General features: G+C 39.8%; 2 protein-coding genes across 2 annotated transcripts in view; one reads left to right on the forward strand and one right to left on the reverse strand.

Moving 5' to 3' along the window:
* Window positions 1-1,026: 1,026 nt before the first annotated feature.
* Window positions 1,027-5,726, forward strand: LOC148818725 (uncharacterized). Its single transcript, XM_088936908.1, has 5 exons — window positions 1,027-1,330; window positions 1,728-1,763; window positions 1,848-1,988; window positions 3,581-3,699; window positions 4,860-5,726. The coding sequence occupies exons 1-5, from the start codon at window positions 1,246-1,248 to the stop codon at window positions 4,983-4,985; spliced, it is 507 nt and encodes a 168-aa protein (XP_088793034.1). The 5' UTR covers window positions 1,027-1,245; the 3' UTR covers window positions 4,986-5,726.
* A 1,190-nt stretch (window positions 5,727-6,916) lies between these two features.
* dnaaf5 (dynein axonemal assembly factor 5) overlaps window positions 6,917-13,163 on the reverse strand; it is a 44,288-nt gene continuing 38,041 nt past the window's right edge. Inside the window, exons 11-13 of the mRNA XM_088936636.1 lie at window positions 12,179-12,335; window positions 11,705-11,896; window positions 6,917-7,588 (exon numbers count right to left, since the gene is read on the reverse strand). Of these exons, the coding sequence (XP_088792762.1) occupies window positions 7,449-7,588; window positions 11,705-11,896; window positions 12,179-12,335 (489 nt within the window). The 3' untranslated portion in view covers window positions 6,917-7,448. The remainder of the gene's footprint in view (window positions 7,589-11,704; window positions 11,897-12,178; window positions 12,336-13,163) is intronic.

Consider the following 13,163-nt stretch of genomic DNA (forward strand, 5'->3'; position numbering starts at 1 on the left):
GCCCATTTTGTTTTTGTCACATACCCTCATCGTTTTTCTGTTTGATACACTAAGTGGTTCAATCACAACATTAAGGCCCGACTACAGTTCTCAGTATCCGTGCCTGCAGAACCTGCCCTAGTTTACATTATATGCCTTGCATTGATAATGAAGAGCACAAATATTGCTTGATTGTCTTGTATTCGAGGATGGGGTAGGGTGTAACAATATACTGTGGCCATAATTACTGAGTACTGTCTGTGTGGAGTCTGTATGTTCTTCTCCATGTTTGGGTGGGTTTCCTCCAGATGCTACATCCTTAAAAACACTGATAAAGTTAACCCGATGAAGCTCTTCAGAATACACCATTCAGAGAACGCAATATCAAGTACAAAGAAGTGCTTTTAAAACTGAGAATGGGAGGCACTGTTTTACTAAAGGATTTGTGGGAGTCTGGGACTAGCTGCAACTAACATGTTCTACTATTTTTTCAGTACTTGTACATTCAGAACTATGTATGTTACAAACACAGAATAACAGGTTTTCTTGGACAGAAATGTAGAAGAAAGTTAACACCTACTGTTTTATTTGTACATTAATGCATTTTACACCAATGTTTTCTCCTGGCAATAAACTTTGAGGTAGGATATTCCCTTTATATGCTGTATGTTACCTTTGAATTGTAATGCAAAGTACTGTAATCTGGTGCGGTCACATTTTAACATCACAATCCAGAGCCTACCCTATCTGAACGCATCCAAAAAGATGTTCTTGTCCTTCCAATATGAAAAGACTGCATTTTATGTGAACTGCACACTCGTTTAAATTAGGAATGACGACAGGAGATACAGTGATTCGTTACTGTCAGTCAATAAACTCTTCTAATACAAGGGAACATGCATACTCATATTTCTCCCGATTCGTATCCAGATATTAGGAAGTAAAAGCAGTGAAACCTAAGCAGAAATCACAAGCATATTTAAAGAAGTCAGGTGTGTTGCTCAAGTTCAGTTTTAGTTTTGTCTGCTGGTATACCTTTCACCACGTGACCAGTAACTAGGAGCGCTCAAACGTGGAATACAGTTGTACTTCTTATACAGGTGTGCACATCTCCTGTCCACCAAGCGGCTACGTTGTAGTTGTCGTCCAGCAGTACGCAGTGTTAAAAAGGAGATATTAAAAGCTGCCTGAAGGCACAACACAGTGTCTCATCATCTGGCTTTAGCTTTAGGGACTCGACTGAACTGTTTTGAAAGCAGAACAAAAATGAATTTAAAAGAAGCGGCAATCTTGATTTCCATCATGTGCTCCTTTGAGGCTTTGGCCGAGCTGCCGCAAGGTATCAACCGCTGTAAGTACCTTAAAGTCCTTGAGGTCACCTACCGCGATAAGGAGTAGGACAGTAGCAGCGCAATTAGAGAGCGATGTAGTATAAAGAGATAGGCGTAGCAAAGCGTAACCTGCCGAGAAAGTGAGTATATTATAGCCTTAGACCTATTTATTCTGACTGCAAGTAACGTTGGATGTTGTGCGAAAAGTAAAACTAAAGATACGGTTTGTGAATTTACCTATGTTTACTAATGAGAAGGAAAGTTATAACTGGCAGCTATGTTAACAAAGAGCGTGGGAACTGTATGAGCACCATATGCAGTAATATTCTAATATTTAAGTAACACACCTTTATAACAGAGATGTAAATTTTAAACGGTTTGTAAATTAATATAATTGTTTTACCGTCCTTTTAACAGACACGTATTGTGAAAGTTGCCTGGCTACAGTGCAGGGTAAGAGCATTCTTTGTTTGTTACACATCACTGGGAGACAAAGGATTATGCCAGAACTGGTCAGACTGCATTTATGTCTTCCAGAGCTGAAGAATTTGATGAGGACTCCTTCTACAGACCCAACCGACAAACGGAAACTGACTGATTCTGTGTGTGAAGCTGATATATTTAAAGGCGTCAATTTACCCACAGACAAAATGAAAGAAGCCTGCAAGCACCTGTTAGGTAATTTGGTTGTCTCTTCATGCTATATTTAGACACTCATCAGAAAAATCCACAATTAATATAAATGCTTTTGAGTTGTATCTCTATTTTGCATGTTTAAACTGTTTGGGGGAAAAACCTTTTCTTTTAGAAAAAGATCAGGCTATATCTGCTGTTATATTTTAAAGTTGCAGAAATACAAATATGTACCTCTCTGTACATAGACGTCTAATTGATAGAAGCGATGTCACAGGATTGCATATTAAGATATGGGGCATCAAGTTACAGGGAACTGGTCATAAGAAATTAAGCCATGTGACATCGGTAATTAAAAAATGTTCTCTGTTGTTACAGAATTCAGATTTTACTAGGATTACAAAGGTTATTTTCAGTGCCCGTGTCCTCCGACACTGTTCAGAGCAATTTACAGAGTAAAACAAATCAAGCAAAAAATAAAAAAACATCAACATAACAAGAAATAAAACAGAGATTTAAAAAAGCAGGAAAAGGGAGAAATGGCAAACAAAGCCAGAGTAACCGGATACGTATTTAGTCTAGATTCAAAAACTTTATTTTTATTATATAAACATTAACATTATTATTATAAACAAAGTTGAAACTAATGTAGATTTCAAGTTGAATCCTGATGTCTTTAAATTCTAGTGGTGGGGAAAATAAAAAACAGTTCTGACAAATTTATTTTCAAACACAGCAGCCCGTTGACATAAAATAGCGAGTGCACAATAACACGTTAACTGTGTCAAAAACATCCGAGCAGTACGCGGCATACTTTGAGGCACGCAAGCTGTTTTTTCCCCTGGCACAATTCAGAGTCAGAGCTTGATAAACAAGTATTAGCAATAAAATAACACACACTAAACTACACAAAACACTACACAAAATACAACATTAACATCAGTCAGACTACATATAGACTCGGCAGCTAATGTTCTACAGACCCAGAATGCTGACCCTGTAACCTGAAACTCCAATAAGAGAAATCCAGCCCGCTCCCTAAAGAAACGAATATGACCTGCAGCCAGATCTCCTTTCCCATAACCTGGATGTCCGAAAATCAGTGGGAATCTCCTCATGCAAAAGATGCATCATTCACTAGGAGATGCATCATTTAACCTGAGGATTCCAGCATAAAAGAAATCAGAATTTCCTTCAATAAATAAGTCAGCCAGCTGTCTAGGATGAGGCTCGAATTGCCGAGTCAGAATCTGATCGGAACAAAGTCCTCTCGCAAGGCACAGGCGTAGAGGAAGAGAAGGGTGATGATGTTCCTTCTCATTCCTTCCCTCCCTTTACTCCTAATCTCCCGTGTCCTTTTTATGCTGTGTTTCTACGACTAAAGAAGACTCAAACAATTTGCTAAGACGTTAATTAACCAGAGGGAACCATCAGACACCCCCCTTGATCATCCGTGTTTACCTGTCGTGCAGCTGGGCAAACACCTCTTCTGAAACACCGTCTTTACGTTTTATGACCTCTTAACTCATAGCAATGGAAAAAGACTCATAATAACCACGGGATCGTATTGATATTAAACGGTGCTGTGTTTTGCAAAGCAACAGCAGGGAGCCTAATGCATGTGAGCGGTTTTACAGATGCCCACGGTAAGGACTTTAACGAGGTGCTGCTGACCAGGAGAGCGGACGAACTTGACATTCTCTTATGCTACGAGACGTCTCTGGCCTGCATGGGAGTGAAGCGAGAGCAGACTCAGGTACGCACAAGGCGCACGATAACTGGCCAGACACGCTAAAAACCCTGGAATAACAGCTGAACATCCAGCGATCCAGCTGGCATGGGCAAGAACAGTTTTTATAGAGCATGTATTGCTGCCTATGTGTGTTTCCTTCGAGCTTCCTCTAACGAGCCTTGAGAAGATTTTGCATGTGACCTTTAGTAAAGGCCATAGGTCGTAGGTAAGATACGGTCCATGTCCGTCTGGCATGGAGTTAAAACCTAATTTTCCATCGGGTCTAGAAGGACAGGTCATGTGACCAATGCGCTTTATTCAGATGTGGACTCTAACTCCCACAGATGTGGCTGCCTTTCCTCTGTAGTGAATTAGTAGCCTACAACATTCTGCTGTAGATATGTGTCACAAAGTTAGTAAAGACATGTACTGTATGTCGTGCACATCTGAGACTGGATCGGCTCACAGCAGCCATATTTCATTATTGTAGCCAAATCTTTCAAAAGAGGGGGAAGGTTGCACAACCAAAGAGTCCCAGACACTCTAGACAGGGGACATGTGCTAATCTATGTAGACCAAACTGTGTTCCAACAGGGCAAGTCTAGAGAAAAGACGGATTAAATGCTTTATTCACTGTAGATGAATTTGCTCTCTGGGAATACATGATGTTTCTGGAGTCTAGCACACTCGACCACCAAGATACAGTGGATTACATATCGATTTCTCACACCATCGTTTTGAGACTGCTCTGTACAGTATTTAAGGTAGCAACCTGGACGAGCAGAAGGACAATCCTGACTGACAGAACAGCCTGTTTTATGTAGAAAATCATTTGCTTCCTTTGGCCTCGTGACTTCTTCAGAGAAGTCGATCAATTGTTTTTCACCAAATCCGAGTCAAACGATGTGAGTAATCACCTTGTTTTGAATTCAGTTTTACAGAAAGGACAATATGGATCAGTGTCAGTAAAACAGATAGTCTCTTTTGGAACTGTACACAGTGAAAAAAAACCAAGCGTTTCAACATGCACGTTCGCAACAACAAATCATCAATCACATCTTCAGTCTCAAAGTATTCATTGTTTTAGTCTAAAACCTCCCCTTCCAATGAAACTCCACGTGTTTTACACATCACTGTTTTCTTACTACTGTATCTTATTACTACAATGTCCCTCTTCTTTCCAGGACAATAAGAAGCAGGAATTCAGGGACAAGCATGTTGAAACTTTGCTGCAGCGCCACAAGGACAAAGTGCGTTTGGCGAATCCAGTCCACATCAACCCCAGTTTATCAGCTAAAGAGGAGCTGTAGGAGCGAGATGAATTTCAGCAAGAAGACTGAACATTTACTGAATACAGCTTTATAATACTATGTAATAAAGATTTCAATAATAGCAAACTACTTTCAAACATTGTTCTATAAAGAACTTTTGGTCTATAAAGAACACATTTTTTCTTAGTTATTGTGGGCTCAATGTGTTTATTTAAAAGTACCAGGTCTCTTAAAATGTGTAACCTTCTGCTTCACCCTGTGGTGCTAAAGCAGTGTCCGTCCATAGACATGATTCAGACCAGCTGATCTCATTCACGGCTCCTCTTAAATAAAATAATTTCTGTATTATATCTGTATACAGAAAAGTATTGCTTTCAGTGCATCTTTACTTTGTCATTTGCTGCCTGTACCACCTCCACAGCTTTTTAAACTTTTTAAACAAGGGGATGCATGTTTTCACTTTAAATAGATAGATAAGACTTTATTCAATTATGTTTTGGTCAAGAGTCTTTCACCCTAACAAAACATGTAAAAGCAAACTTAGTAGACCATACAATGATAAAGTAAATACACTGCCAATATCAGTTCCAAAAGGGTGCCAATATCCTAGATTTATCCAGATGTGCCAAACAATATAGATGAATCTTAGGACTAAGAAAATATGTGTAATTGTCTCAGGCAAAAAATGACTGCTTTATACCTACATGTGCTACATTTAATGTATCAGATGGAAAATCAAAAATACTGAGTATTAAAACTGCATTAAAAAATCTATGACAATCTTCTCTGTAACAAAGCAGTGGTCTTTCACTGAACAGGCATGACATAGGCAAACACGAGATATATATCTGAGCACTTTGTTTGCCTTTTTAATGGCTCCCCCACCTAGTCTAGAAGTTATAAAGACAAATCAACATGAACACCTAGGTCAATCTCTCCTTTTTTTATTGCAAAATTTCACCAGGCTTGACATTCCACAGTTTAAATCATCTCATCACATGCTCCCAATCAGCCCTCTCAGTAATGAGATTAGCTTGCAAGTAACATTAAGTCACTTAGATGCATCGCAACCAGCTGTGAATAATTAAAATGATGCCAAAAACATTTAATCAATATCCAAAATACTATATACTGTACCTAATGCACACAAAGTGGAAGATCTTTCTCAAAGCTCTTAGCTATGGACCTCACAGTGGAAATACTTTCACGCCACCTAGTGGACACTTTTTCCTCTTAAAATAGAGTAATAGACTTTGCATTGGTGCAAAAAAAATCTAAAGGAGTAGGAATGTATAATTTTATATTTCTCTGAAGTATCTATGAACCTGTAACTGTATCCAAATTTTCTCTGAACTTTCTTTTTAAAGGTTGTAACTAAACCTTAATAATAATCTGTATCATCCTGCAACTTACAACTAGCAACCCACTGAAGCCCAGGAGTGGTGAGAGTGGCCCATATGGATGGGAGACCTCCTGCGAATAAAAGGTTGCAGCTGGAAGAGGTGTTAGGGGACGATTAAGGAGCGCTCATCCTGCGTTCTGTGTGGGTCCTAATGCCCCAGTATAGTGACGGGGACACTATATTGTAAAAATCATCGTCCTTCAGATGAGATGTAAAACCAAGGTCCTGTCTCTCTGTCGTCTTTAAAAATTCCAGGGTGTTTCTCGAAAAGAGTAGGGGTTTAACCCTAGTGTCCTGGCAGTTAACCATGTCATGGCCTCCTATTAATCTCCATCCATGAATTGATTTCATCACTCTGCTCTCCTCCCCACTGATAGCTGGAGTGTGGGGAGCGTTCTGGCGCACTATGGCTGCTGTCGCAGCATCCAGGTGGGGCTGCACACTGGTGGTGGTGGAGGGGAGTCCCCATTACCTGTAAAGTGCTTTGAGTGGAGTGTCCAGAAAAGCGCTATATAAGTGTAAGGATTATTATAACTAGTGAATGTAAATAAAACAAAGGAGATCCAAATAAAGAAAACAAAGAGCAATGTTTATTTAAAAAATATAAAGGCACAATTTGAATAAGTTAAGGCACTGAACATCTCACACAGGCATACATTTCACATTCCTCTGTGCAGCACAAATACAATGTATGTATTAACAAAGAATTTTCAAATTTCTATCAATTGCTTTTGATTGCGTGAAATAAATGTTAAAAGGTAAACAATTAAATACAAAGTTACATCACCATTATAACTTATAATAATACAATAAAAAGTCTTATTTAATGGCTAAACGCTTAAAGAAACACTAACTAGTAGAAATGAGCATGTGCATTTAATTTGAAACGCAGGAAAAAATTTGAAGGGAATGTTTAGCTGCCTACTAGATACAACTAATGTGATTTGGGTCAGTTCTGTAGACTTGTAATTTTGTACACATTTGGCAGATGAGCTGCACAGACAAACATGAAACTCATCTGTGTTGAGTGTTCCTCTTGAGCAACGCAGAAAAAACAAACTGAACTTGTCCTGGTTTGCAGAGGGGGATCGCGCTGAAATTTAAACCCCGTCCTCTGGCAGCTGGCTGATGTGCTGCAGGAGTTTATCGCAGTAGAATGGGGAGCGGTGCTTCTCCTTCACAGCTTCGACCTCCCGCTTCAGGAGTGACGGGTAAACAGTGCTGCCTTCCTTCAAAACATCTGAAGCACACAGCACACAGAAAAGATACAGTTAGTGAAAACCTACCCTTCAACCTTAACAATCTGTACCATCCACCCATTTTCCAACTGCTGCAAAGTGGGATCACAGGGGAGCCAGAACCTATCCAAGGAAGCAAAAGGCACAGGGCGGGACTCAGCCTGGATCACAGCACAGCCCCGTGCTGGAGGTCCAGTGCTGACTGGAGGAGAGGCGAGTCACTCACTAGCAGTATTAGTGGTCTGGATTGCTGTATTACTGGTATTATTCCAGGGTGAGAAATAGCTTGTAGCCCTCGGTCTCCTCGCATTTGCACGGGCAGTGAAACATCTCTCATAGCTACTCGGACTCACTCGGGCCAACTGTCCCAACCACCTTCCTCCAACGAACGGGTGCTACATCCATCAGAGCAGGATATTTAAACCCTTATCTGCTACTGATCCGGTGCTCTGTCATTGAGCTACCTCCTGACCCAGGTAGTGCTCACAGCATTACCAACCTGTCACTCATACCAAATCCTGCCTGAAAGATTCCCTGTCTGTCCTGAACCTGCTCTGCCTGTCTGCACTACGTTGCTTTTGCCAAGCACCAGAACAATGGCGAGTTTCCCGTCAGTCTCCGAGTCTTCGCTGGGCCCAGCTACTGGATTCTTCAGCCTGTCAGCGGAATGCGGCTTCCCTCCCCTGCTTATCGCATCGTAACGGCTGGGATTAAATATAACCACGGCCGACTATTCCTGACTCTCCCTCTGGGGCGTTCAGCCAAGCGTACCACCACACAGTCAGCTCGTACCGTGACCCAGGCTTGACCCTGCAAGTGCATCGACTGGCTGAGCCACACAGAAGCCCTGTCAAATACCATCAGATTAATATTTTTATAACAGAAGAGCCAGAGTATGAGTCAATACCCAAACTTAATTTCATATTAAATAATAATGCACAAAGACAAGTAATGGAACTGTTATCCAAGGCTGTTAACGTGTGAAAATGTTAACATAACTATTCTACCTGTCTAGCCATCATATGAAAAAGAAACATCAGCTCTATTGTTTTCAAAATTTGCTTTAAAATAATTTAAAATGGCACTCCTATAGGTTTTATGCTGTAGACCATCAATTGATCACTGATTTATTGTATATGCTTTTACCATATTTTTCATTGTACGCTTTAAGATTTGTTTATGAATGGTGATTTATAAATGAAAGGTTATAATTTTAAATGGGATAGAACATAAAACCTAATTCTCATTTATAAATTACGACAAAGCTCCACACTGCCAAGGACAATGATCTCAATTTTCTTTCCTGATTTATTCCACTGTATGTCAGACTCATAAAGGGCTAATCCTACTTGAAAACAAAGCCTTACAGGCATTCTACAGTGCTGTATTATCATCCAGCTGTCTACAACATTTCCATATATCCAGACTAATCACTGCACCAACGACTAAACTTTTAAACGTGACTAAGTGTCTAATGGTTTTGGTACTTAAAAAAACACTAATAATCTTCTTAAAAGTCACAATTTTTCAACAATGGCTGATGAAAGATGATTCCTACAGCCGTAAGTATGTTATTTAATCACCCATGTCTTAAAGCTAAAAATTAGATTTAGAAATTTAAAATGAATAGCAATTTCAGCCACAGGCATGTATCTGCTTATATCGTAGCAAACAAAATAGGTAGTATAGTGTATTTACTGTGCCTTGCAAAAATATTCATCCCTTTTTACATGTTGTACATTTTTGTTGATTTTTTAAAATCCAGACCTGAATGCTCAAACTGAACACTCTCATGCAAAAAGTTAAATGTCAGCAAAAAGTGCTGAAGAAAAATCAAAAATTAAAATATGTTGACTGTAGAAGTATTCAAACTTTTTGCTATGGCAATCTAAGTTTGTTCATTATTTTAAGTCACAATGGGCTGAATGGCCAAGGACCTTTAAAAAAACAACTCGGGGATAAAGCTGGGAGAAGGCTATAAACCTATTTCAGAGTCACTTAATATTCTTTTGCATCGTGCATTTCTTTGTATTGTCCCACCCAGACACTACCTAGATCAGGCCTTCCCTCCAGACAGATAACTGTTAGGTGCATATTTTGGAAAATGTCTCTTATTCTACTCCAAGAGAGTGAAATCTTCAAAAATTTAGAGTTACTGTCTAAGGTAGCTGTTTCTTCTCGCAAGCTATCAGATTACTGAACTCTGCCCCTACCACTGACTAAAACTGGGGCATACAGTACGTGCAAATAAGCATTTCATTGCACTTGTGCGTATGACAAACTGAACCGAACTAAAGCCCTTGGTCACCTTCGATATTTTAGTCTCCCATCCATGTGTGAGCACTAGATGGCACTGTAATCGCACATACATGCATTCTCATGTAGAGCACTTTAAAAAGCAAAGAAAAAAAATGCACTAAAACCTGCCACACTGAGTAATTTATTTTCATGCTTTAGCCCACATGGGAAATGAACAGTTTAAGGCTGCAATATAGATAAGTTATCAGATATAAGCATTTCTTTGTTTTAAAACTAAAAGGTTTTTATTAGTTTATATGAATATTTGCACACAAAGTAGAGGTTGTTGAACAATGCCTGCTTGTGCAAAGATGTAATAAAGGATACTTTTTTGACAAAGGTACAATTATGAAAGATAACAGGTAGTTATAACCAACAGTACTATAGCATTACAAGAGGGGAAAACCCAAGGTAGCACTGCCAGGAAATCAGACATCAAGCAGCCAAAGAAATGTTTAAAAGTGAATACCTATGTAATAGCTTAAAGAAAAAAAATGACAACACAATGTCTTCATTATGCCATGGTATCTGTTATTGTGGGCAATAAGCATTAATGTGCTCTATCAGCATTATCTACAATCTGGCATCTCATTCCACTCCGTCTCTTTAAAGTACTTCTTATCCCTGGTGACAGGATAATTCTTGCCTTTGTAAGTGAAGGACAACTCGTCCAATTATCATTAAACTTTTTTTTAAAACAAGCCTTTGAAGGTATTGCTGTCAAAGTCATTTCTACAATACCCACACAACAAAGCCACTAAGGGTTATTATCATTGTATTTGCTGCAGGAAAAGATGCTTCATATCACGTTCATGGCACTGTTCCTCAGCATGAAATTAACCTCTACTTTTTTCGATTGTAGCCTGCAACCTAACACTGCTCCCCACTTGATTGCAGAACTTGTTAGATTCAGGCATATTTTGTAAAAAGATAAGAAAGATGGATTTTCACTAAGTGACCTATTTTAAACTAGCAGTCCTGCCCACAGGAGCACAAATGTTATCCATGTGATTCTTTACTTTGTTTTGTAGTTTAAATACAGAAAGCCTTGTGCTGATATAAGAAGTAATAAATCCCGATGATATACAGCAGAAGTATCGGGAAAAGGGAGAGGAAATTTTTAGCCCTATATTTTTCACAAAAAAAATGCCCAGAAAGAGATGTGGGAACAGTTAATGTTTGAAATACCCAGTGTTCTCTAGCACACCATTTCTCAAACACTTTGTGACACGTTAACAATCTGGGATTTTGCTTTTCCAAGTTATCAAAGAGCAGTGAAAAAAGTTGGTTTATTTTGCAGATTGACTGAGGTCTTGCAAAGTGACTAATTTTCACTTCTCATTGGGAGCTCACCTAGATATTAATGGTATCCTCCAGATGAATATTCTGCAAACAGAGTCCCCATACTCACAAAAAATGAGAAGCACAGATTTAAGGAATAAAATGCCCAATGCTTGCTTGCCTGCACAGGCTGTCTCCTTCTGACCCATTTTTGGATAAAATGGTTAGAAAATGTGTAGATGGATGAATAGATAATATGCCCAATTCGAATACCACAGTGTATTTAATTTGGGTCTAGCTCCATAAGGGAAAAGACAAACCTCGAGCCTTCAAGTGAAGCAACATTTACACATACTGAGAAAACAAAAACTGCTGTTAAGAGAATCTACATCTTGTTGCAGCCAGATTTTGACTAACAATCTTCCCGCTGCAGGATTCTCAACCAGACTAAGTAACATCCAAGTCGATGGCCCTGTGATTCAGCAACAAAGCTACAAAACGTATACCGAATCTCAGGCGTTCTGCTTCCCAGTTCTTACCGAATACGGCATTCTGAATACTGGTTTCTGGGTCATCGAGGTGAACCAGCAGCCCACGGAACAGAAACTCGACATGACTTTTGAAGAGGGCTCTGTCGTACTCTTCCCCGACGCACTGGAACCAGGCGCCCAAGGCTTTAGCGGCTGCATGACGCACTTCATCACTGGCATCATCCAGGCGTTTCAAGAGCTCTGTGGTGAGGAAGAGCAGAAGAGGTGTCAGGGCCGCAACACATCTGCTCATGCTGAAGACTTACCTGAACCAATTACCAACATCACTTGAAATAGTTTAAAACCTGATATGTTTACCCTGACCCTCCTGCTGTTCGCAGTAAAACCTGAATTGATAAATCAAAGTCTTCTGCCTCTGTTTTTATTCTACCAGGAGACTGCATTCCTGTCTGTCTGGGAAATTCCTGAGACCAGTAATTATTCTGATCATTCTTACTTAGGAGAGACCGCTTGCAAGCATACCAGGATAAACCTTGTTCAGCCCGTCTGGGTCCAGCTGGCATCCACAAAGTTTCAAAAGAGAAGCGAGGATACGGCAAGCCATCTGACGAGTCGTTTTGGAGTCTTCATCAAGAGCGGCGATCACGTGGGGCATGAGCTCACTGTGGACTGTCATTATCTAGAACAGAAAGAGCCCTTAACTTTCAGTCAAACAGCACACAAGCAGTCTCGGCACCCTGGTGACACAACAGAATTTTGTTTTTTTAAATCTCATGATGAGCAAATAAAAATGCAAAGTTCGTGAAATGTAAGTGTCAATTGTTTTGTTTTTTTACCACACAACTGTCTACCTAAGAGCCCCCCTTAATTTGTAGCAGTGAAGGAGAACCCTATATTAATTAGAAGGGGCAAACATGTGAAGAATATTAATTCTTTCCAAGTCTTATTTATCTTGGAATCAGGATCAGTAAATAAAAGAGAAAGCAGTTCAGTATGGAAGAGACATTTCACCTCATTCTGAGCGACACAGTGATAATATTTTGATTTTGTACGCGCCTGTACCCAACATGTAGAGTATTTAGCATGTGATTTAGCATGATCCTCACTCAGACAAGATGTAAACTCTAGAATGTTGCCGCAGTTGCTCTGTACCCTCATTTTTCTGACAAATTCCATGGAAAAAAAAGGATAAAGTCACTTTGCCGAGTACTAGGTGGCATAGCAGGTTAAGACTTGTGGCATTCTCTGTAATTAACAGCTTGTTTTCCCTTCCTTGTCTCCATTGTAGTCTAGCAGGCTGAGAGGAGTTTGAGTATTCCCAGCTGGCCACTGACTACAAAGCCGCCAGGTCATGCCACCCACTAAGCCAGACAGAGGTAAACTGTTTGGATACTAAGCACTGCCGGAAAGGTGCAGGAGCCCCTAAGAGGAAACCCACATTTTATGCACAAAAACCTGTTAAAGACATAGCCTAGCTGGCGTACTCTGGAGGGCTTTAGAAAGTGCC

This window comes from Atractosteus spatula, chromosome 18, assembly GCF_055471065.1.
Source record: "Atractosteus spatula isolate fAtrSpa1 chromosome 18, fAtrSpa1.hap1, whole genome shotgun sequence".
Lineage (NCBI taxonomy): Eukaryota > Metazoa > Chordata > Actinopteri > Semionotiformes > Lepisosteidae > Atractosteus > Atractosteus spatula.

What these genes read in the sequence shown, in the direction of transcription:
- LOC148818725 (XM_088936908.1), top strand. Translation starts at nt 1,246, where the DNA reads ATGAATTTAAAAGAAGCGGCAATCTTGATTTCCATCATGTGCTCCTTT. An exon ending in TTGCCTGGCTACAGTGCAGG is followed by an intron (nt 1,764 to 1,847) that starts GTAAGAGCATTC and finishes TATGTCTTCCAG; the next exon opens with AGCTGAAGAATTTGATGAGG. An exon ending in AGCCTGCAAGCACCTGTTAG is followed by an intron (nt 1,989 to 3,580) that starts GTAATTTGGTTG and finishes GCGGTTTTACAG; the next exon opens with ATGCCCACGGTAAGGACTTT.